Consider the following 25,933-nt stretch of genomic DNA (forward strand, 5'->3'; position numbering starts at 1 on the left):
TTTGGTTGGAACACATGGAATATACCAGCGCTTTTCTTTAAGTGCTCTGGTTTTCTTTGCTAATCCATCACTAAAAGACACAAACAAATTTACTCCAAACAAAGCTTAAGAGATCTTGGATGCTTATATTCATTTATGGAAAGTTTTGAAGGTGACAGAAGAGAGGATAAAACACATTTAGAAGTGCCATGTCCTCAACCTGCGAGAGACCAAAGCCTGTAGGAGTTCAGATGGGTTAAAGCCATTCCAACAGCAGCAAGCACATGAGTACAAGAGGCAGTACTACATCTCACCCTCTGTAAGAAAAAGGATCACTTACTGGGGACAGTCTGGATTTTTTAGTGATGATACCTGGTACATTTCATTAGTGAAAGACTTGCACACTGTGTGTTTGCCAAAGAAGACCATTTTTCACAGAAATGCCGGGCCTGACTGGGGAGTTTGTAGGCTTGGGTCCACTTTCTGGCTCTGCTATGTCCCTGTTGGGTAGCCTTGGGCAAGTCATGTCAACTCTGAAAAGGTTAATTTTCTTGTCCTTGAAGGGGATCAGACTGATTTCTGTTACAAAATAAAAATAAAAATTAAAAAAAAAGTGCAAAATAAGGTTTATATTAACTCTCTGTGAGTCATCCAGTTCTGGGAACCACACTGAGACATACCAGAAAAAGTCCAAAGATGAGGAATAGAAAACGACCAGAGGTCTTTGAAAGTATGGTCTAGGGGGAAAAGCTGAAGCAGTTGGATTGATTCATTTCTACAGAAGGGAACTGAGATGAGACATGACAACAGTCTTCAAATATGTATTAGGCCAATAGAAACAATTCTCTGCATCCTTTGCAGATAGAACATGAGAAACTGGTCTAAACTCCTGCTAGAGGAATATAGGGTAGACTACATTAATGATTTTCAAAAAGTGAGAAGAGGGATAGTTTTCATAGCCAAGATGGGGACCCTACATCATTTAAACCTGTCATAAATAAGAAAAGAGAGAAATCTGCCCCAAATCATTCAAGGATAACTGATCACGCTTTGGGACATGGATATCTCACAGTCCCTCTCCTCACATTCCTGCCCTATTTTCAAAGATCCTACATCTCTGATCTTCCTGAGAAAGCTTTGTGAAATGTTTTACATATTCATTATAATTTCCTAATTAAAAAAGTAACTGTTATCAAATATGGTCCTCTCTGGTTGTATTCTGACTGTATAGACTTTCACTAGTGCACCAAAATATAATACACACCAGGACCACATTTCTAGTCCTGTGGTCTGTAAGAAAGTGCCTTTAATGTCTGACTTCTCACCTCACTGTTCTTTGATTAGCTTGTTCTAATTTCGCTGCAGTTCACATGACACACTTCTCTCTTTTCCCTACGCAGTGTTAACAGAGAGGCAGCTCAGCTGCCAGTCTTTGTAAAAAAGTCACCCATGGGATTAACTGAGCTCCAAGAAACTGCTTCATAAATTTGAATACTTTGATATGATAAATACCGAAGCCAACTTTACAGACATTAAGGACTACACGTACTTCACTGCTGAGATGCTTCCATGCAAGTTCTCCTCAGCGGGCCTGGAGGGGACAAGGTTGTGTCACACAAAAGCACGAATGTTCTTAAAACTTTCCCCAAGGACACAAAGCTTTATTCCACTGGAGATGAGAGGAAGTGGATAAATATGACGTTTGTGTTGAAATGCTTCAAACATCATTCTGCAGTGTTATCATGTTCCCCCCTGTATGGTTTAGGGAAATCATCTCTTCTAGCACATCATTCCCTCAGCTGATGGCCACTTTCCCTTTTGTGCTCCCAGGAAGCTCATCTGCAGGTCTCTGAGACTGGCCACGCTGAGACAGAGCAGATCCAAAGGGCTGGAGGCATGTGGGCTCCAAATATCCCATGTAAACCTTTTTCCATTGTGCTCCAAGATGGCTCACGTGAGAAACATGGCACATTCACATGTTCCTCACTTCTCCGTTCCACGAGACAATAATGGTAACACTTGCCTGACATCCAGCAGTTTCCTGAAAGGAAACCAACAGATGAATACAATATTCACCAATGCCTTCCAATAGGAACTGCATGTATCTGTAAAAAAAGTTACACTTCGTATTGCTACTAATCTATTGTGTTTTGTTGTGTTGTAGGTGTTTTGATACTTTTTTAAAACAAAAGTGAGATATTTGCAAATGTAGGTTGTTTCTTATCTGCTCTTGCTGGACCTCCCACTAGTGAGCACAGTGGAAGCACCTTGTTCCCAAACCCCTGAGTGGTACGGATTGCCAGCTGGTGCTGCAGCACGCTCTGTTAGAGACCTCTCCTTCCAAGGTATTTGGCACCAATTAGGCTCCGTGAAGCCAATTAAAGAAATTATTCATGTTAATAAAAGTGCAAGCGATCCTTAAGCCCTTAATTACTCTCTGTACTGTTACTGTTTTTATTCCTATGAACCACCCCGAGATCTCAGGCAGTCTGCCTTGAAAGCCCGTGCTGCAGAGGGCCGCGACCCCTGAACAGCTTAGGACTCTCAGTGCAGGATGGATCCCAGGGCCACCCCCAGCTGAGCCACCCCTTCCCATATCTCGGTGCCCTCACATCGCTCCGAAACTGTTCGTACCCTTTTATTCACTTCCTTTGAATCTCTACCTGAAAAACTGCCTGAACAACAGCACAATACTACAAAGATAAAAAGGGAGAGTAAAACCTGAGCCTGCCACCGCATGAACAATAAGTTATAAGGCGTTTTGTTATCATATCTTTGCTAAAATGTTGCTACACTTGAACAGTTTGAAATATGCCAAGCAGAATTTAGACTGCTGAGCAACAAAAGTCCAATGTTAACTGTGGCATGCTTATCTCTCCCCTGCCCCAAGTCTGCAAGCTACTGTTAAAGAGAAGTTGAATTTAAATAAATTTATTCTAAGCATAACGAAAATGCTGTAAATAACATATCACTTGATAAGCAGGAATATAAACTACATAACATGGGGCATAAAATACATTAAATGCTGTACCAGGTTAGCTTTCATGGTTTTATTTGACTATGCTGTGCTTCTGCATCTTAACGCTCACACTCAAGGCAGATTTGTATTAATATTATCAGGTCCAATACCAAGGCAAGGACATGGGCTGAGAAAGTGGAGAGCATTCGGTCCACAGCCTCACCCTGCTCACATTGGGACCCCCAGTTTCAGTGGACATCTCAGAGCACTGTGGCTGTGTGAGATGAAACAGCAGCAGATATCAACACCATACGAGCACGGCTCCTCACCCCCACAGTCAGGCAGAGGAAGCACGTCAGTGGCATCAGCAGCTTGTTAGCCACAGGCAAAATTTATGCATGCTCAGAGTCTGCAGGGCTAATTTGATTGAGCAAGTTATCCGCTGCAATCGGTTTGTTCAGCCCCAGCTGCCAATGTGAGACACCAGCACACCTTAGCCTTGCTGCAAGGTGAACCAGGGCATTGCTTCAAGCGATAGGGGAACCTTGTGATGGAGACAAGCTGCAAAAAGTTCAGGTGGCCAAGTCTGGAGAAAGCTTTGACATCTTTGCAATCCACCTGGAGAAAAATGTTTTCAAATTCGAATGGAGCTTCCTTCCCTCCAAAACTTCCCTCCAAAATACCTTTACAATGAGGAAAAGTTTCAAGCAAGCATGCAGTAAGCATTATCAAAGGTAATTATGTATACATTTCATTAGTTAACTACAAACTGCAAAAGCTTTACTGTAGTGGAGGTAAATGCTACCACAATTTTCACATTAGCTCCAGTCTTCCAAATCAGATACATGACTGGGATCATGCGTGGTGCAAGGCAAGTGATGCACAGCACCAGTAAGACAGTGAGTCCCTTGCCTAAAGGCATGAGACAAACCAGCAGAAGAGACAGTGCACAAGTATTATGAAATGAAACACCATCCAAATTTTTAAAGCTGTTAAAAGAGTATTGTAGAGGGTCACTGTTGATGAACAGAGAGAAAAGGAAGATGAAGGAGAGGCTCTGTGCAAACATGTATCAGACCACAAGAAGCATTAGAAAGTGAAGTTAATGCCTAATCATTCTTCTGTTATGCAAATATTTCTCATGTGGAAACAATAATAGTCATTAGGAAACCAGCACTTCTATCGATAGTTGTTAAATCCCTATTGCCCAAATTAGCACTGTGTAAATACGAACAGGAGGCATTTACACTATTACAGCATGGCTTCTGTCCCATAAAGTTGTGAGAGGAAATTCTGCCCTCTGGACCAAGGACCGTGATGTTTCGTCCTCACCCACACCAGGGCTGGGCCTGACCTTGCTGCTTTGCTTCACCTCTGCCCAGGTGGAGCTGGAGCAGCTCTTGCCCCAGCCCACAGCGAAGGGCAGGAGCCAACTTATGACAGCTGGCAGGATACCAGTTATGGAAAGGTTTCCCCTCCATCCTAACCAACCTTAAATAAAATAAAAATGAAGTGGTTACAAATCTGGGAGCACTCTTACTGTGGGCTTCATGAAAAAGCCAGTCTGTTTTAAAATGTATCAATCTTTGACGTTTTTAGACAAGGTTTGATATATACATATATATTTATTATTATTATTTTTTAACATGATAGCAGGCATGCCCTGAAGTGGCAAATACCAAATTAATCTTAGCAGGAAATTTTTCAACCTGACAGTCAATAGTTTGATCTTACAACTGTGACTGATAGCAAGCTTATATCACTTAGCGAGCTGCTTGGGGCTTTGTTCAATTAGTCTGAATTTTTTATCTGCACCTACTTTTGATACACACAACAGATGGACCACAGTTCAGGAGTGCAGGCATTCACCAGAGCTTCCCACCATCACCACTGAGCTCCAGCATCTCTCCTGCACTGGGTCACTGGTAAACCCTGCATAATTCAGCACATTTCTTGGAGCTATCTTTCCCAAAGGAGTGGGACTGACCTGTGTGTGTAGGAGAGAATTTCTTAGCATCTTTTTTTTTTTTTTTTTTAATTTATTTTCATGCATCTTACTTTCAGGTTTAAGCTTTTTTAATCTACATATTAGATATTTTTAGAACTTACTAGCTATTACTGTGTTTGGATGGCATACAGAGACTATGACGCTACCTCTTATTCTTCTTACTTTCCCACACAGCTTGACAGTGTACAGGCCTGTTCCGTATCTAAATTTACAAGCTGTGACAAGTGATAAATATCCTAATTCTAAAAAGCTATTGTGTACCTCTGAGACAATTAAAATTCCTTAGATACCTAGCTGCAGTACATAATACATTTAGTCAACATTAGAACATGTCAGAGAAGGAACGTTTTATCCCAGGACGCATCTAAAAATAGGACTCCAGTTTAAATAAATTATTATAATAATGTTCATTGGGAAATCCCCTTTCCTCAGATTGCAGAAGTAATATTAATTCCTAGATCACCTCATGTTCTGTAGTAAGAACTGAGTAGAGATTTACAAAAAGATCCAAATTAATTATACATTCCTTTTAAGGAGAAAAATATTAGTTAAAAATCATGCATTCTTAATTGTTTCATCAAACCCAAGAAGGTCATACCACATGCTTCAGGGCACAGACTGAGCTCTGGCCTTTCCTAATCCATACAGTTTAGTAGCAGGAGAAAAGAACAGAAGGGTTTCCCATAAGTAGTCCTGACATGTTTGTAAGATATTTAGAACAGGACATGCCTTTTTATACAAAATATACCATCGCTCCTTCACCTTTGGTTAGTTTTCCCTGGAGGTTGTACATATCTTTCCAGAAATGACTGACTGGAAGACAGCGTAACTCTAATGTGTGATAAAAAGGAAGTTAGCCACTGATTAAATGCAAAACTAAGCTATCATAGCACCTGAAATAGACACTATTTCTGAGATGAGTAGGAAACCACTCGTTCCTTGGTTTACTGTATTGACTCTCTTTTTTTTCCAATGGTGTGGTAGAGGGGTGACTCCCAATTCTTGTTCACCAATTAGAAGCTATTTTCTTTCTTTGTTATTAGTTTAATTATGGAGACAAATTATGTAATTTGTCTTCTTTGAGAAGGTTGCTCCAAAAAAAGCAAACAAAAAGAGAAGACCAACTTCATGTTCAGCTGGAGAAAGGTCCACAACATGCAAGAACTAACTGGTCTGGGCCCATTTTGCGCCACCACGGTGCACTGTACAGAGCTGGTGTTGCTGGTGGTTGCCTCTGGCACCAGTCCACCAGCTGGCCAGTGTAGGCACAATCTCCATTGCCTTCTGGATAGCAACATCTTCCTTTTTACATAGAAACATGCACGATGCAACACCTGATAGCCCAGTTCAGACAGTGTGAGGAGGGGCACTAACATGACAAGGCAGTCTCGTGATGACTTGGTGAATCCACACAGGGCAAGACAGACCTCACCACCACACGATCAGACGTCAAGGTCTGTGTGGGAAGATTGCTGCTATTCTGACAAGATCCAGTTCACACCCATGTATCAGAGCACTTTATTCACTCATCCTAAATGCTAATATTTCTCCATAAATACTTCTGACTGTGTAGCCTTCTGTAAGCACAGAGATGGTAACATGAAGTGCATGAAACCATACCAGCAGCCCATGAAGTTGTGAACAACATAAATTAAAAACACATATCATGCAGTCCAACTTAACTGACTCCTTGCCACAAGGAACACAGATCCAAGGCTTGTTCGCAGCTCACAGTCAAAATGAACAGCAGCAGCTTTCTCCTCCAAGAACAATGGCATCAAAGGTGTACCCTTAAGTCTACCCCATGGGAGGCATACTACAATTTGTTAAATTCATGTCCAAAGGGCTGAACGTTTGCTAGCTGCTGATGGTGGTATTGCTGATGTCTAGAGTGAGAATAACTTACATTTTGTAATAATTGCCACCCAGGATGAAAATACTGTGCAATTGTTTCCATTTTATTCTGCTTAGTGTTCTTTGTTGGAGGGCCTCACTTTGTCTTTTTTTTTTTTTTTTTTTCTGCCAGTGCTTGTTTTACTAACTTCAGACCTCAGTCAGCTTTCTTCTAGCATTTAAATTAACTTAGGAAATCCCAAATTGAAAGCCTGTGGTCTTGCACCTGTCACAAGACAAAGAACCACAACATTTTAAGCTGTTTACAGCCTCGTGTAAACTTACATAGGCCTCTAGAGGCTGTCAAGCAGCAAGCTGGAAGGGAAGTCAGTTTAAGCCGCAACTTTTAAGCTCTTGGATCACAACTTAACAGACTTGTGGCAATACTGAAAGCTGCAAAAGATGCTGTTTCTTCCCTTTATTGCAGATATTCTCAAGAGCACCTGGAAGACTTACACAAATGACCTCAATTTTAACCTGTTTGGACTAGATTAGTGTGATGGAAAAAATGTCAGGGGTGAGATTCCAGCCCAACCTCTACACGGGAAAAGTTTTTGGTCTATAAATAGCACTGCACTCTTTTGGCTGTACCAGTTTTCTCGCTACTAAATTAGAATTCACAAGTATTCTGCAGGACTCATAATGGGATCAAAGATTAGACACTTCTTTGAAGTTTGTCTTCCTTTGCTCCACTATTAATACATACCTGCACTAATCCATCACGGTTCTCCTAAACCAATCAGTCACTCTCCCTCCCCAAAAGGGACAAGTATACACACGCTTTTTTCACATCCCCATTTATTCATGTCTATTATCCACACTTCATTTTGCAAGGGCATAACATTTTGTTAATTGATTTTTCATACACTGTGAAGAGGCCAGCTCTGGCTTCTGAAACCTGTTGGGCTAAATGCGATTTGCCGGTAATATTTACAGTACTTTTAACTTTGGTCCTGTTTATTGGCAGTGAGGCACACAGTGGATCGGACTGTGTGCATAACAAATTCATAATATTTCACCTTTGACAAAAGCTATTACTGATAGGGTTGCAATGAGATCATCTCAGCCTCACTTTTTTAATTTGGCCCTTCTTGAAAGAGCTCAGAGAATCACTGAACCTCAAGGTTATCAGCCTCTTGTGTATGGAAATAAGGGTAGGTGACCTTACAGTCTCAGGTATGTGACCGTAAAGAAAAATTACAGATGGGGAAATATCATTTCAAAATTAATTTTTAAATTTCCATAATTCCAAACTCTGACATATATATTTCTTTGCCTCACTGTGACTCAGAATTGGTTCGTAACTACCATATCAAACTTCTGGTATCTTTAAATAAATGGTTATTTCTAAGCTATCTTTGGGGAAAAAAAAAAAAAAAGCCTATTATCAAGAAGTTTGTAACGATTTTTGTCATTGGCAGTAATTAGTTTAATTGGGCAGCATTTAGACTCAGGTATTTTAAAACCAGAGTCCCTCACTGTGTTCAGTGGCTCTGCTCTCATGGATTATACAAAATGCAGAATTTAACCTGATGCAGTGCTTTCTGGTGAAGCATCTTTTCAGATTTGAATGCATCTACATTTCCAAAAGCTTGAATTTGAAAGAGCACAAAAACTGCGGGTGAATCCAATGAAATATCCAGGTGAGAGCTGCCTCCAGGAACAAGCCCCAATAGTTAGGTATCTGAAATTAACCCTGTCTAATATTGATTTATGTACTGTAATGATAATACATGATGGAGACAAGATGAAGAGGAAAATTTCTCAAGTGCCCTGGCAAAGACCTACTTCTTTAGTGGGAGACTCTGAAGACTTTTAACTGGGATTCGATTAGAGGACAGATTATTCGAGAAGGCAAAAAAAATAAAAGGGGGGTGGAGTGGGGAGAGATCTCACTTCTTCAAAGCTGTATTTCTTAATTTGCTGCATTTTTCTTAGGGCTAAATAAGGAGATTAATCTATTCCAATGAATGTCCACGAGGTTCACTTCTAAAAGCCTATTTGCCCCCCTCATCAGATAGAAAGGAAGATTAGAATATGGAAAGGAGACAATTTAGAATGAGTTTTCTGCTCTTCAGAAGCACTTTTATGTGGATGTGACAGATATATTCCAGCTGCTGCTTGCCTTACTATCTTCAAAAGGTCATTTTAAGTGCTACTGAAGCAAGTGCTGTGGCTCCCCAGAAGGATGTGTGCTGTGTTTGTCCCTGGTACAGCCTCTGGTCTGACTGCGGCTTTTCCCCAGTCTTGGAAGCTGCACTCCATCGGCACTTCCCTTTTAAGCCCAGTTGCAGAGGGGAGCAGCCTCCTGTCCCCCTCACATCACTCTAAGAGGGCATTACCCTCAGGCTCCCTGAAGATTAGATGTTTTAGAAAATTTGGATTTAAATACCAAAAATAAAAAATAAAAAAAATGGTTATTTCAGAAATGGCTTCACTCATTTCTTTGTATCCCTCTAAAAAACGAATGAAGCACATTATATTGCAACAAAAAAGTGATGAGGATCTCCTACAGACCAGGGCAGAACAAGAACAGCCACATTTTGGGAGAAAGAAGGGGCTGTTGAAACAGGGGCACCTAAGCAGGCTGTTACAGTAGCTGAATTCAAGAGACTGATCAATGAATCAAGCTGCCAACATTTCCCCATAGAGTCAAAGGAAAGAGGCAGTTTGGGTGCCTGTGATGGAAATAATCTAATCACAGGGTGATGCTCTTCCCCCTCCAGTGACACCAGTGTCTGGCAGCCCGGTGTGCGGTGGCTTGAACTGGTTTTTACCTTCTAGAGCTTAAACACTAAGAGTCACAGTGACTAAATTAGGCACTTGTAATCAGTCAAATAATCCCGTGTGGAAGTGGGCCAGGAAAGAGGATTTGTCACTATCCATCTCTTCTTCGTCACTCCATTATCCAATACCTGCATAACCATTTGCAGCCTCCCACCCCATTTCACAAATGGGAAAAGTGAGGTGGATCATTTAAGTCACTTTTGAAAAGCCAGACAGAAATAAGTGCCAAAAACTGGAACTACAATTGCCAGGTCTGAGCCAGGACAATTTTAGCACACAGGCACAGCATCTCTGAGACCAGCCTTCTTGCTTCTAAAAATGCAGATTTTATATTGCATTTTACTACAATAGCAAACATCAAGATTAAGCGCTCTGTTAAGCTGAGTGGGCAATAGAGCTTGGCAAAGTTTTTCAACTGTTCTTCACTTATAAAAAGCAGACTTTGCAGAACTGAATTACATACTTTTTTTTTTTCAGGTTTGACAAACGTTTCAGCTCAGGAGAGGAAAATTTGCCAACCCCTCAAATGTTTCATGTTGGAGTCTTCATATAAAAATAGTTCTGCACTTCCAAACCATCTTGATCTTCCTGCCCCTGTTTGTTCATCGTAGGGAAGAGTGGTGCAGATCCTTACAGTGTGGTACTGCTTCCCTCATCCTGAGTGCTCTGACAAGCAGTGAAAGAGGTTAACAGTGTAAACAGGAAAAACATTATCTAAACCATTAAAGTATTATCACACTTAAAATACTTTCACAGGCACCACAAATTAAAGGACAATTTATACATCATCACTGTTGTTTCAAGATCTGCAGACATGGAGAGACTGCTGTGCGTATACCTCCAAGTCACTTTTGAAGGTTTTTTTCACAGCAGTAAGAAATAGAGTATGAGAAGTAAATGCTGGGAGTCTGGAAGGCAGTTAAAATGTCTTTTCAGCCCTTGCTCCTCCTGGCTGACACACTGCACTTTTCCAGATGCATTGCCCACAAAGCTGAAAATCCTAACTTGGCACTGTTCTATTTTACTTCTGTTCAGAGCGAAGTGATGGTATAAAGTGATTCTTCCATCAAAATGTTAATATCAGAATAAGATCAAAATGAAATAATCGAATTTACTTTGTAGAAAAATGATCAGAAAATCAGTCACAGAAATGTGATTGGTGTATCTGTCCACCATGCCACAATTTGGGATGTTCTACATTTTTGGAGGCAATTAGCCGTCTTTTCAAGACTTCTGTGCTCACTTTAATTTCCCCATTCCTCCACCCACCCAAATCTGACATACTTTGACATCTGCTTACTAGAATGGAAACTCAGCATTTAGAAAGGCCAAGCAATAAAAGACCCAAAACCGGTGTGAAATCTATTTGATGAAGAAGGGATTGTGGAAGTTTACACAAAACACACAGTTTCATATTTCTGTAATTTTAAACAAAAAAAAATCTGTCATGAGACACTAACACAAGTTTTGAAATATTCGTCACAGTTTTCTTGCTCTATCTGAAAAGAAATTGCTTCAGCATTCAGAACTGTGGGAAGATACTGAACAGCATTATGTCTTTTAGTCTAGCACCTCACCAGAGAAGAATTGTCTTTAACACCAGGCTATTATTCTATTTTAAGAATCTTAAGCAACGTGGCTTTCATCACTTGAGTTGGAAGATTATTTAACAGACTAGTAGACCTCATGACTAAGAAGTATTTCCTGGTATTATAGCTACATCTTTCCATTTCCAAAACTCATAGCAGTTATCGTACCTTAACTCATTCTAAACGATCCTTCTTTCTTCCACTGCTCCACATATCAAACTGTTCCACAGTGCTTAATGAAGTGTTTCCCATGTGGTGCTTGCACCACATTACTGTCTCTTCTGATCAAGTACATAAAAGTAATTATGTGGAAGGCGAGTGACGAGTGGTGTTCTTCAGGGGGCTGTATTGGGACCTCTGTATAGGTGTAATTTAACATTTTTGTTGGTGACATGGACAGTGGGATCAAGTGCCCCCTCAGCAAGTTTGTGGATGCCTCCAAGCTGTGTGGTGCAGTTGATGCTGGAGGGAAGGGATGCCTTCCAGAGGGACCTTGGCAGCTCGAGAGGTCAGCCCATGCGAACAACATGCAGATCAACAAGGCCACGTGCAAGGTCCTGTGCCTAGTCTGGGGCAATCCCAAACACGAATACAGGATGAGTGATGCGCGGATAGAGAGCAGCCTGCAGAGAAGGACTTAGGGGTGCTGGTGGATGAAAAATGCAAAATGACGTGGCAATACGCACTTGCAGCCCAGAAAGCCACCCGTATCCTGGGCTGCATCAAAAGCAGCATGGTCAGCAGGGTGAGGGAGGGGATTGTGCCCTTCTGCTCTGTTCTCGTGAGACCCCACCTGGAGCCCTGCACATATTTTTCTCATATTTAGCAGAGAACAGTGATGGCCCTCTTAAAGTATCTGAATTTTTCAATTCTAGCCAATTTAGAAAGTGAACAACATCAAAAAGTTGTTTGACATACACACACATAAAAAAAACCAAAACTCCGCATAAATAATGAAAAATAGTTTAGAATATTATATATTTTTAAATCTCAAAAGTGGTGGGCAGGAACTGAGGGTCAGCATGAACATTTCAAGTCACCTTGAACAAAGATGTTACAGGAAAGCCAGTTTGCAGCACAGTACAAATCTGGGGGGTCTGCTGGCAGGACCGCGAGCTGGGCCAGGTGCAGCAGTGTTACACCTTGTGGCTTTGTACCAGCAGAAGACGTCAAGACCTCACCAGGGCCTTGCCGCGGGTTGGTACAGAGATACTCTCATGTGGAAAGTCATGGGATGGGAGGTGTGAAAGTGGCAGGGAAAGATGCATGCTCTGCACCGAGTGGAAAGAAACATTCGCAGCAACAAAGAATGGACCCCCTCTGATATGGTACAGCAAGCTCTTGCTGCTTGAGATGTATTATTCAAAAACAACTGCCCTTCTTCACCACATGAAGCAAAGTGTTCACCCTGAACCATTTTAACCATTTTATTTTGAACACAGCAGGACAGCAAGTGCTCTGCTGTGGTCAGCTCTCCTGATCAACCCTAGCACCCAGCTTCATCTCTCAAAATGGAGCAGTCTTTGGCTTCTGTCATTGCATCCCACCTCCTTCAGCAAGGTGAGAAGCTGCCTCACATGCCACCATCATCTATCCCTACAGAGCTTTATGGACTCTGGCTGCCCTGTGCGCAAAGTGTGTAAGCACCAGAAAGTGGATTTTAAATGTCAGAATGGAGCAGTGACCCTGCATTGCAGGTCAGTTCCCTGACCCAGAAGCTGCTGATGGGCTGGACAGGTTGGATGCCACAGATGTCCCTCCAGACCCACACATGGCTGGGCAGGACCATCTAGGAGCAAAGCCTCATTACAACTGATCCTGACGAGCAGCTGACGGCACGGCAGTTGAAGTTGGTGTGTTATCAGCAAACTGCAGCCCCCTTATACCCACAGCCCCCCTTATACCCGCACCCCAGGGACGAGAGTCCAAGAAAGAGCAGAGGGCAAGCAGGCGAGTGCTGCACAGCCTGCCCTGTCCCTACCATGCTAAAAGAGCACAGTCTCACCACTGCAAATCTGTTTAATTGAGTCAATAAGAATATGCGAGCCAGGAAGAGTCAGCTGAGGAGCACAGCACAAGCTCTACACCGCATCCAGGCTTACTGCTTGCAGAAAGGTCAGGGGAAGGGGAGAAGTCTGGTTAGAAACAAAGCTGCCGCATCACAACTCCTTTAACAAACTTCCCTGCAACACAAATATCATGTCTCCTTACTCTAAACTCTAAGTGTGGTTTTGCTCTCTAGACAGCATTTCATCAGTATTAATACACCAAAAAGAGACACCGCTTGGGATTGCTGAAAAGAAATGTAAGAATCACGAGTTCAGGAAGAGCTAACACCATGAGACATCTGGCAGGGGAGAGAAAAGCAAGCACAGGATCACACTAGGACCTCTTCAAGAATTGCTGTTTCCCATAAAACACTCTGCCCCCAGAATAAACCTATGTTTTCCTCCCACCCGGCTAAAGCCATCTGCTTTTTAGAAACTGCCAGTACATGGTGATTTTTTTTTCTGGCAGATATAAGATCTTGAGGTGAGCCCCTTCACTTTCAACAGTGGCAGGCCCTCTATTTTTAACATATGCAGACTTGTAAGATGTTTTCAATTACTTCTGTCTCTCTGACACGCAGAGATGCTGCTTAAATAGGAAATGGTGTTATCATATATCTTTGAAGATTTCTGAAGCTAGATCATTTTGCATTTTCTACCCTACTGAGCTAGGAAATTAACAGTAAAACTTTACCCTGCCCTCTACTAAGCCTGATTTAGTCAAAGACACGATCTCAGATAGTAACTACAGAATCAGCTATTTATTTAATTTAAATAAAACCATTCTTCCAGCAGACAGAGAAAGGAAGAAATAACATGTCATGCTAAGATTCCTGAGCCAATACTTCTCCCTACATCCACTCTTCAGTTGCTTTCCAAGCATGTTGAAGTGCGCTGCTGATCTCTGTTAAATAAGCTGTAGCAGAATGGAAGGCAACTAATTTGTGCTCCTTGGGTGTTGGGCACCTAATTTAACTCTTGCTGGTACATAGACTATAAATAGGAAAAAAAACCCACTAGTTTCATACTGATATCATTTCTGAGACAGTTATTAATTCAACAGTAAGGAAACAAATTTTCTTCTGCCATACCTGAAAGAAAGATGTCCTATCAGGAGTGATTAATGGGAATTATGTTGCTTTTAATACAAAGAAAATGGGTGACATTTGGTAACTTCTTGTGTGATGACTTACCCAAGGGCATACGCCCCAAATACAGGGTGTGCACTCACCCCCTTGGAAAAGCCCCTTCTCACTCTCTCACCCTGTTCCATGAAGAAGCATTATCCATTTGGAATTAAAGAGAAATTTAAAGAGTTGTGACTTTTGTGTCAGACAGCGGTGCATGTCACAAACCATGTCAGACAGATGGCCCTCTGGAAATGTCCATTCTCTTGCTCTCCCATGGGAAACTAGAAGACTGCATAGATGAGCTATCTAACTTTTGTGCAAAAACAGAAATGATAGGTCCCAGTTTTCGTCAGGTGACAGGCCAAGCTCGTGTCTACATGAATTTGTACAAGCAGAACACTTCCCCTGGGTAATCTTCATATCCATCCAGAGATATTCTTGCAACATGCAGAAGCTGGTCACGAAATCCTAATCATAAGTTAAAGATGGTTATCACCTTCAACTAGGTGGACTGGAACAAAATGTATGCAACACATACTTCCACTTGTGGGGATTGAAATACAATTTCAGATTTTAAGGGCTTAATGTACAAATATAATACAAAAATACAACATAATATACAAATGAAATCAACTTCTTTTAAGATGAATGAAGAGTCAAATGTAGCTTTCTGGGTCTCAGACGACTAATGCTTCTTATACAGTTTTTGAACTGAAATCAGCTGACTCAGGTTCCACAGTTTAGAGCATTTTCCTTTTAGAGAATTCACAAATTTATGAAATGTACCTGTTTGTACCAGCTGTGTTCAAGGATAGTCCTACAACTACATATGGTGCATTTTTCAGATTCACACCTGAAATTGCTAGACAACATTTCTTGCAGACATGTAGCTTAGAACTAATCAGAAACTAGGTAATTCTACCCCTAGCAATGGCTTTATGTAACCAAAAGATTATACCACCAGACAAAAGGAAATGCTTTCCAAAGACCTAGGATGAAGGGTGAAAATGCAAAGCAAAAAAGATTGACTACTTTCAATGTAAAGCTCAGTAGGAACTAAACAGAAATGAGCCATCAGTCCAAGAGTAAAACAAGGATACAAGTGCTTGCTTGGAAACATTGGAAAAGTCAGAACTCAATGGAGTTCTGACACTTCTGCATTTCATTGATTCCATATAAGACAGGAGAGGGAAAATCCTTAGAGTTTTTAACTACTTTCATTTTATTTATTATTGTCTTTCATTTTGAATTAATATAAACAGTGAAAGGTTTTGGAGCTTGCAGCATCTTGTCTCCTCTGGTGCTTTATGTCACCTGGTCCCCCTGTCTGCATCCCTCCCCAGCTGATAACACTTGCTTTGATATTGACACACTTCTGTCTCAATCTGGTCTTCAAAGCAAGAAAAATGGGCATGAAAATCCCTCAATCCCCCTTTCTGCTCCAAGCCCAGGGCTCGCACACACTTCCCAAGGACTTCACACTCCGGTGGGTATTATTTTGTACTTAATAAAATTAACAGTCGTTACAGAAAATAGGATTTGAAATGACATTTCAGCCATGGGATCTTTCCAAGTCTGGAGATGAGACAATAGCTACGACACCAGTTCTGATCACATTTTATACCAACGGCATTAATTTTCTAAAACATGTTTATTATTCTGCATATTAAGAGGCAGAAAAAAAAATGGATGAGAAAGACTCCGCTGTTCATTTTGGATTATATTTATTCTAAACTGTTCTCCATGGCTGCAATGTGCTTACTAAACACAGTTTACTGTGATTATTTACTTACTTCAGCTTGTACGAAGAGATATTTTACATAGAAACCAAATAGAAAAATGCTTCAGGTTCACTCTTAACACAATTTTCTCCGCAAAAGGGAAAGTAACTCCTTCTATGTGCAATGTACATTCAGAAACTATTCATCTATTATTAATAATATTTTAAAGAATTACTCTGGGAAATCAAGATACCAAAGCCACATCTCAGTGGCACAGAACAGATTAGTAAATTCTGCAAAGATTAAGTTAGTCCTTGTATGCAGACTACAGTCTGGACAATCCCGGAGTACATCTATTTTATATCCCCCCCAAAAAGAAGACCACTTTTTGAACTTACGGTTGGTTGTCCTGCTTTGATCACTCTGAGCACTGTCATTTGACTGGTTGCTGGAGACGGAGGATACGCTTGAGGTCCTGACAAAACCAAATGCTGCCAGCTTAGCCGCTGGCAACCGCGAATAACTTGGAGGACGAAGTCCAGACTGACACGGCTTGGGGAGATTTGACTTTGCAGCATTTGGACATGGGCCTTTCTTAAGATCAACTGAAAGAAGGAAAAATAGAGAATCTTTTATTAAACAAACTCAACTGGGACATATCAAATACTACTTGTACCAACTAACTACATAAAGTCAGTAAAAGACTGAATACAGTTTTTGAGGGCTGCTCAAACTGCAGTAATGTCTTATTCTTTGCTTGACTAGAAAGTAATTCTAAGAAACAATTACAGGTTGCCATAATTTTTAAAATGTGAAATACAGCAAGAACCCATGAGGCACAGAGTCAAAATTCCAGCAAGTAATGTAGTTCAAGACTGCTACTTTTTTTTTAAAAAAGTTATCTTATTTTATGCTGTATCACTTTCTAATTTTACATTTCTTACATGCCAATTAAAAGAAACTCACACTCTGAGACAAACATGTCATTGCATAGCCTCCAGTTTTGGAAGCTATTGTAGAACAGTAACAACCTCCTCAAGGACACAGGACCTCTTTGTATTCCATCAAAGAAAATACTTCTTTGAGGTCTTTCTTTCATATTTTGCTAAAAGAAAATGCCCTTCTCTCACACCATGCCTGGGAACAAGAACTTGCCCTGTGAAGTTGTACTTTTTTAGTGTACCACTAGCCATTTATACCAAGAGTGTTCAACTCACTGTAAATCATCAGCTTACATGGATGACATCAACCAAGTACCAGACAACTGCCAATAGAGGGCTTATAAAGGATGAAATTAGGCAACAACAACAGTTTGGCTACCATGTGTGCCTGTGGTAAGGACCAACTGGTCATCTGTCTCCCTTTGTCCACCTAATCCATATTCTGCTGTTCTTGCTTAGGCAGACTTTTTCAGGCAAATCCAGAAGACAAGTCCATAAATGTCTCAAATTGTCTTCATGGAAGGACTAAAGCTCTGAGTTTGGTTTTACTTGGAAGGTCTGGATACAAAGTGGATCTATAACTCAACTATATATTTGGACAGAGCATTCTTTGTATTTTTGACACTAACAGATTTCTGTTCCTTGTAGCATCCTGAGAAGAAGAGGAAAAAAATAAGTTCTCTAAAAGTTGATGCTTGAGTGCTTCAACAGCCAGGACCAGAAGGTTAGAAGACAAGGCAGAATTACAATTATCAATATACTCCTCCAGAAAAAGCCACAAAGTCACCTTCTTTCCATTCTCATCTGGTCAACGCTATTCATGCCTTAGCCTGACACATACTTCAAAGGGTGCAGTGAACATTCATAATATAAAAGAAAGATAAAAATTAACCACAGAGTAAAAATATGGTCTTCACATTATTACAGTATCTAATTCTATTGTAAACTATGTAGGTCACAGCCTTATTAATGTTAATGAAGCATTGCACTTCGAGGAGAGTTTATAGAAAACAAGACTAACTCCTTTCAGCAGAAAAATGTTACAGGGATTTTGAAAGATAGTTGTGTACCTCATGACAGTAACAATACTAAGTTTTGTTTTACAGAACTAAGCTGTTTCTTTTGAAATAGCTCTGTCTGTAACACCAAGCAAAAAAAGAGTGGTTTTCCTATAAAACACATTCCTATAAAAAAAAATAGAAAATGCTTCTTGATCAACAAATGAAATAATTTATATCCTTTAAACTCTTAAAAATGTATTTTTGCAGCCACTTTTCATGAGTTCAGGCTTCTATTAAGACACAAGGAACTGGATGTCTGACCGCTGCACCTTTAACAGCCCAGAAGATGATGTACTGTGGAGAGTAACCAAAAAGAAAGTAACAAATACCTACAGTGTGTAACAAAAGTCTAAAAATTCCCTGATGATTTTTTTTTCACCACCAGAGACGATGTTGGACTTTGATGTTGAATCTGGCTTCCTTTGGACTATGTGATGAAGTGCCCCGAGGGAGCTGTGGGCTCCAGGTGCAGGTGAAGGGCAGTGCAGGCACATTAGCAAGGAGAACAGATAACAGATTCCTGCTGGCTTGTGCAGTATTGCGTTGACAGCAGTCTATTACAGCTGTTTTATGGTTCCCTGTAAAGCAAAACCAAGCTAGACTTCTTCCCTCCCTGCTGCTGGGTCTTGACATTCACATCTAAATGACTACACAGCAAGGTGCTACAGAACCTGCTCCCAACTTTTCCCTAAGAGCTACCAGCACAGCTTGCACTTGGTGTGAATCACATCAACTGATATTCATGTAGGAATAATAAGAAGTGTAGAGCAAGAGGCTTTAAGAGTCCCAAATGCCAGGAATTACACGCTTATTATCTTTGGTCAGAATCCCTCTGAGTGGACTAGTATCTTCCTGCACTGACAAATGCTCAAAGTGGGATCCAGATCAGCTTGTGCCAGTGTGAGATTGCACTTTTGCTACAAAAGGATGACCCCACGATCTCTCCCTTCCACAGCCAGACTCGCCAGGGCCTCACAAATGCTGATACGAGCACTGCAGCTATTTTTTGGATGGGCCAGATGTCCTGCTTACCAAGCCACACACATGTTGCAGCAAGGGCATGACCAAACATCATATTGGCCATGTACCTAAAGGACTAATTATACTGATTACACTGTGTATGACAAAAGGCACACAACACAGTCGCAGTGTGCAAAACATTCCCTGTGTTGTATCAATGGCAGGGCCAAACCCAAGCCTGATGTGAAGCAAACACGAGGACCCACAGCAAGCAGCCGTAAGCTCAACTGCAGAGCAACGAACCTGCCTAGGTCAGTGGCAGCAGGGAAAAACTATGGGGCTGTCTCTTGTGGGTTCTCCAGGCTTCCAAAAAAGTGCACAACTAGACCTGCACTACTCAAGCTGATAGTTGAGATTTCTTTTTCCTAAGAACCGCTGAAAATCGAGGTGGAAGGAGAAACCTTTCCATTCTAGAGCAAAAAGCTATAAATAACACAGATTTCCTGCAGCAGAATAGGGGAAAATCCACTGGGACAAGGAGGGAAGTGGTTAGAAATAGTTTTGTTTAAAAAGCATTTGAAATGCACTTGCCCTAGGACTGTGAGGTCCACGTGGGACTCCCACGTCCCCAGCTTTACTGCAGGGCTGCCCGCACTGAGTCCCCAAGGTCTCTTCTCTCCGCCACCACGCGACCACCTGCCTGCAGCCAGCAGGGCACTGAGCACTGCAGAGCAAGCATGGAGCCACCAATGCTGCTGCTGAAGAGGAAATTTCATAAAGTCAGGAGGTACAAATTAGTGACAAACTTCGGCGCCTTGCTGCAGCAGACAATGCCCACCCATCTCTACCTTTACCTTCAAATTAATTCTCTCAGTTCTGTGGAGATTATTCACGGTGTTTCTCACACTTCTGTGCTTGTGGACTTCTCAGATTGTGACTCCTATTCACATTTCCCCTGAACTAACAATATTTTGTGTCTTGAACTCATCATCTTCCTTAAATTACTTTTCCCTTCCTTCTTTGTAATCCAGCTCTTCTGTACCACAAGGGCCTCACAAGAACCTGGGGGCAGGACATTAACCTCATTGAGGATGCATTCAAATCCTTAAAGCTAAGTCAGTTTGTGTCTTCTTTCCCATTAAAATACATGAGGCATCAGCCTATTGTACCTGTTTTCTGTTCTAAATATCATCAAGTTTTATGATGCGTGTTTGTTCTCTATTTCTGTTTCTTAGAAGTGTAGAAGCACTCCTGCAAACAAGGTCTGTGAGTACAAAAAAAAGTTATTTTAATGAGCAGCTTTCATTTTAATAAAAATCTGCCAAAATAAGCTTAACAAAAAATTGGCAAAGATCTTTCCAGCTTGCCTCACTGCCTGAAGCTAATTATAGAATTAAGTATTGTTGTCTGTATGGCACACAAGTGATTTTGTATGACACTTCAAACTATTTCCATCTAGGAAGACAAAAACATTTTGAGGTAACAACTGATTGACAAAAAACAGACATGCCTGCGGAGCCTTAAAAACAGTCTGAGCGAGACTTCTTATGCATCTGCACTGCACACGAATCACATCTCCATGCACATGTATAACTAACGAGCACCTTTACTGTGACTTCTCTGTGGCAGCTGATATAGCTTTTAGCTAAAGCAAATGAAAAGCTATAGAAGTGAATTCCATAGATGTATTCATCTGAGAAAGAGTAGCAGTTCAAGACTTCAACTCCACCTGTGATTTAGGGATCCATGCTAAGCCTTTGTTTTCTTAGTTATTGTTTGTTTGTTTGTTTGTTTTTCCTCTTATTTATTTTTTTGTTGGACAAGCTTTTCCCTTAAAACTTCCACCACTAGGTGTGACTTGCTCTCAAAGAGCTCACCTTCTTTTAGATGGTGCTCTGAACATTGTTGTCCTTGTTTGTGTTGGGGAATCTGGGGCAAAGAAATTACCTACAAGTTTGCAGAATTAGTCAGAGATAATACAAGTAGTTTTTCAAGGCATCTTGGAGTTAACTCAGTCTTTGATATCTTCAGAGATTAAAAACAAATCTGCCAAATAAGAAACCTATTCTGTTCCCAGTACCCTTGTGTTCTCCCTGTTATTGATATAATTATTTTTCCTTTGAACAATAACAGAGGAAAGGGGCCTGAAAACAAAAGGTTTAATTACCTACACCTTAAACCAGAGGGTTTTACAACAGTGAGCATATTACGCCCAGCTTCCCTGATGCTCTCTCATCTACTGTCAAGCCTGGGACTGGCCAGTTCCAAAGGCAAAACAGTTGTCCCTGCTGAATATCACATGGCAGAAAATGCTCAGCATCACCTGCTTCATATTTAAACCTCCCCAAAAGCTGCTCTGTGCCTTTCTAACTTCCAGACATCCCAAGGCCGTTTAGCACTTTCTCACTGCCCCAAGAATTTGTCAGCTTGTGCTTCATTCAAGCTGCAAATATCTGTGTTTGCTTTCTAGAACTGATGTGCAAAGCAGCCCACAGAAGCATCCAGCCCAGGAAATGTCAGTGCCTGAGCCACGCTCACTGCATTTTCTTCTCAAAGTACAGGGCATCAAGAACATATTTCAGTGCACTGGAGCCACATCTTCCACCCAGCTGCTGCTCATCAGCTGCTCAGATGTGCTGCAGGTGCCCAGCCAGCTACGATCAGCTCTCCTCAGGGAGGAGGTAGGGGATGAGGTATTTGTCTGCTACTACACCTGGATCATTGCTGTTATAACAGCCACATAGACAACCCTTCTCATAAGAGGTATTCTGAGTCTTTGAAGAGTCAGTAACTGTTGGGAGCTGAGAGGTGGCATATGGATAAATCTGGAGCATGATGATAATGTCCTCAGCAATACTTTGATGAAGAGGTGTGTTTCCCTTCAAAGCACTTCATTTTTCTTTAGGAAATGCAATCAGATTGCTCACCCAAAGACAGCTGAGAGTGACAAGTGAAACCATTGCAGATTAGTGAGGGTTACGGAATATTTTTGATTCTGAACTTCTCACCTCTCTTAAAAAAAATTAAGTTTGTCAGCTCAAATCCAAGTACATCAGAGTGCAAACCTATAAAATGAGCATGCAGGTGGAGTAGCAGTAATGAAATACTTCAGGAAGTAACCTCAAAACCTCTTTTCTATCACAAAAACTCATTTACTTGTTCAAGTATTAGGTATTCCTGAAAATCAGCACAAAAGCAAAGCTGAAAGCCTATCAGGAAAAAGCTGAAGACATATTGTAGCATTAATGATGAAATCTACAATAAATATTTGCAAATACACAAATACATATGTCTGTGTGTGTCTCAGTAAATCAGAAACACTGCTGTCCTGATGTGCATGTTAATTTAATTTTCAACAAGAGTTGACTTGTTGAGAAATGAAAGGAACTGCTAGACCCTCAGGACTGGCAAATTCAATCGATGGAGAGGTAATAAGGAAACAAAATTTCATTAACTCACTCTTTGAGAAAAAATTACCATAAACACTACTCAAAAAAGTGTAGAATTAAGTGAAGATTTAATGATGAGACCTCTGTCATATTTCTCAAAATCAGACATTAATCCCATTAAAATAATCAGCTAATGAATGTAAATCCTGACATGTTTGCTCCAAGTCTTCATAACCAAGGAAAGCACATTCATCATTTATATGTTGTAGACACAATATCCTTCAATGCTTGTTTTGAATTACAAGTTTCCCAAAGAAAGAGCAGAGTCAATTTACATAAGATAAACAAAAGTTCAGCTTTCAGATACTTAATATACCCTTAGATACACCCCAATTCAGTGGCTTCCTATCTTACCTACAGTGCACAATGCCTCTCCTTACAAGTCAGACTGCTTGCCAGACCCATCCAGTGTAAAGCATCACCTAAGCAGCATTACTGGTCAGTAAAGAACTCGCAGCCACTGTCAATGTGTATGTTCAATGTCGTACAGATGAATGATCGTGGCCCCAGCCACATTTTAGGCATCACACTTGGAGAATAGTGGGAACATTCATTATTATTTCACTTTCTACCTGGCATGTCTTAAAACTAACAAAGCCCTTAATGTACTAGCAGTACTTGCAATCCATCACAGCAGTTCAGGGATTTAATTATCAATTACCTTACAGCCAGTTTTATGAGTATTAGCATTATACACGGACCAAACCACTCATCTTATCAGTGCTGCTTAAGCAGGCTGCTACATTATGAAAGGCATGGCAGAGGGGAATAAAATCCTTATTATGAGGCCCTGGCTCTGTCCTCAATACTGTGCCATGGCAATTTTAATTTTAAAATCCTCAGTGGTACCCCACACTTTGTCACTGGATGGCAACTGGCTAGATCCCTGTTTCCATTACCTCAGGGCAAGACTGAAATCACTAGGATTAAAAACTGGATTAAAAGCTCAGGACTGAGCTGCAAGAGATGCTGATTAGCATTCTTGAAGGCAGGACTAGTATGCTTGAAAGAAAAATACCTGCTAGTCCTCGGCTGCTTTCAGTGTTGTCAGCCAAGCCCTTACTCCCCACAGTATCCATGAGTAAGGGTCTTACCAGCACCACTTCCAACATGCTGACCACATGCTCATGCATTTTTTTCCTTATATTTGTAAGTATGATTCCATCTAAGGTACATTTAATCGTGTTTCTCAAATACTGCATCAAAACCAATAATGCAGATCAAAGTTTAATACCACAATAAACTGCCAAATTATAGGAAAATGGTTGACAAAAAGCTGAAAATGATACTGGTCTGTATTTGTGCAGCAGCACAGGCACAGCTGCAGAAAGCATTTCTCTGCTGCTCTCTCAATCTTACACCGGTATTGTCTTATCTGTTGTCACTTGATCCTCTTTCATGAGCAATTCATTCTTCCTAAAAGAAATTAGTAAAGATGAAAAGACTGATAGGCTGACTTATGAAGTTACATGTTGATGAAAGATTAAGTCACTTAGGATATGCAAAGAAAAGGCTTTGAACAAAGAAAAGGTGATCATAAGCTAAACTCGAATTTATAAATGGGAAATAAAATGCAAAACCTAAAAGTAATGTAAACTAACTAAAAGGTATCAGAAATTTATGAAAGATCGGTAACGGGAGGCACAGAATCACCAGAAAGCAATGTGAAGTACTTTGCAGCAGAACAAGATGTTGCAGAAAAGTTAAACATGTTCTTCATCTCACAAGGAAAATGGAAAGTGAGATGCCAGAAGGAAAAAAAAAACATGTCCTGGGGTGGACAGTGAAAAAATAGAGACATTAGCAACCTCTCCAGAACAAGTCTTGGGTAATTTCAAATCAATAAAAACAGTTAGAGCCCAAAGACCAGATGAGGTACACTTTGGGATCCTGAAGGAGAAGGCAGACAAATTATTGGACGACCATGAGTTATCTTTAATAGAATCTTTGAAACAGTGAGGTATCAACAGGCTAGAGGGAAACAAACAAAATAATGGTTGTAGGAAGGAAATTACAGAGAGCTGTTGATTTAAATTGACCTCCAAAGCAGGCAAGGTCCAAGAAATAATCAGTGATAAGATTCAAAAATCCCCCAACTTTTGAGAAATAGGGAAACTTCAGGAAAGAGGAACTTCAGTGGAATAGGAATCACACTAACAGCTATTGCAATTTCCTCATGTATATTTCTCATTCACTGGAATTTTTGAAGTTGATACTACAGACAATATATAGGAAGGGTAGGCTGATACTGATTTTAGAATTTCAGTACAGGAAGACAGCAAATTAATAAATGTAATGTATGTATACATATATATATACATATATACACACAATATATACAGTGTATGGTCCTATATAGATAACAAATGGTTAGAGGAAAGTCATGTCTGCAATAATCAGTGATTCAGGATAATTACGCTGGATGAATAAAAATCAAGGTGATATTATTTCCAAGGAGAAGAAAAGACACTGGATTTGTTAATAGGACCTGTTTGTATATTGCCCTCATTTCTGTCTTCCAAACTTGCTCATGTTACACAAGGACTTACCCAAGTTGTATCCTGAACTTGCAGCTTCTTGCATTTTCACTTAAATGGAAAGCATGAGCCAATTGCTCTCTGCATCTGTATTCCCACATTCAGTGCTGACTGAACTCAACATATATGGCTGAACTATTATTTGCTACATAGTGCACAATCTTGTAGTGTCTCAAAAGTTACACACAGCTGAGCTTGGCCAGCTTTAGCTAACAGCATCAATGTAGATAAAATCCAGAGAAGTGTTGTATAACAGAGAACTTTTATTTTCTGATAAATGCCAAATCCTGGTAATCTGTATTACTGGATGATACTCCCTTTTCACGTTAAGTCAAGATACTCTGGCCCATTTCCATTCTGTACCTAAATATCTAATGCAGTTTTTAGTATGCGGAAATGGACACCAGGGAGAGAAATAGCTTTCAGATACTTGCAAAAAGGAAGAGACCTATGTTCAGGTTGGATATTTGGAAAAAATTCATCTCAGAAACAGTGGTTAGGCATTGGAATGGGTTTCCCAGGGAGGTGGTGGAGTCACCATCCCCGCGGGTGTTTAAGAAGAGGTTGGATGTGGTACTTAGGGACGTGGTTTATTGAGTGATATCAGTGGTAGGGTGATGGTTGGACCATATGATCTTGGAGGTCTTTTCCAACCCTAATGATTCTATGATTCTACTACAGATAGGAGGGGAAATAAATTGCAACAAATGTTAGGCAAAACACTAGGGAAAACTTTTAACTTGAAAGCATCACCATGCTTCGAAGCAGCTTTCTTTTTTCAGAGGCTGTAGAATCTCTCATATTGGAGGTTTTTATAAATAGTTTTTCATTAATAGGTTAAATAAACATTTATCCAAAGGAATTCTGTCCT

At 40.6% G+C, this 25,933-nt stretch overlaps 1 protein-coding gene across 6 annotated transcripts in view; it reads right to left on the bottom strand.

The window, feature by feature from the left end:
- The window catches only part of MTUS2 (microtubule associated scaffold protein 2), a 285,432-nt gene that overhangs the window by 145,868 nt on the left and 113,631 nt on the right, over positions 1–25,933 (bottom strand). For all 6 annotated transcript variants that reach the window (XR_013940615.1, XM_080560576.1, XM_080560572.1 and 3 more), the window contains one exon: positions 16,513–16,719. Coding sequence is in view for 5 of the 6 variants with exons in the window: in XM_080560576.1 (XP_080416702.1) it covers positions 16,513–16,719 (207 nt within the window). In the remaining variant the exon portion in view is untranslated. The remainder of the gene's footprint in view (positions 1–16,512; positions 16,720–25,933) is intronic.

The sequence above is a fragment of the Anser brachyrhynchus genome (genome assembly GCF_964034855.1).
Source record: "Anser brachyrhynchus genome assembly, chromosome: 1".
In the NCBI taxonomy this organism is placed as follows: Eukaryota; Metazoa; Chordata; class Aves; order Anseriformes; family Anatidae; genus Anser; species Anser brachyrhynchus.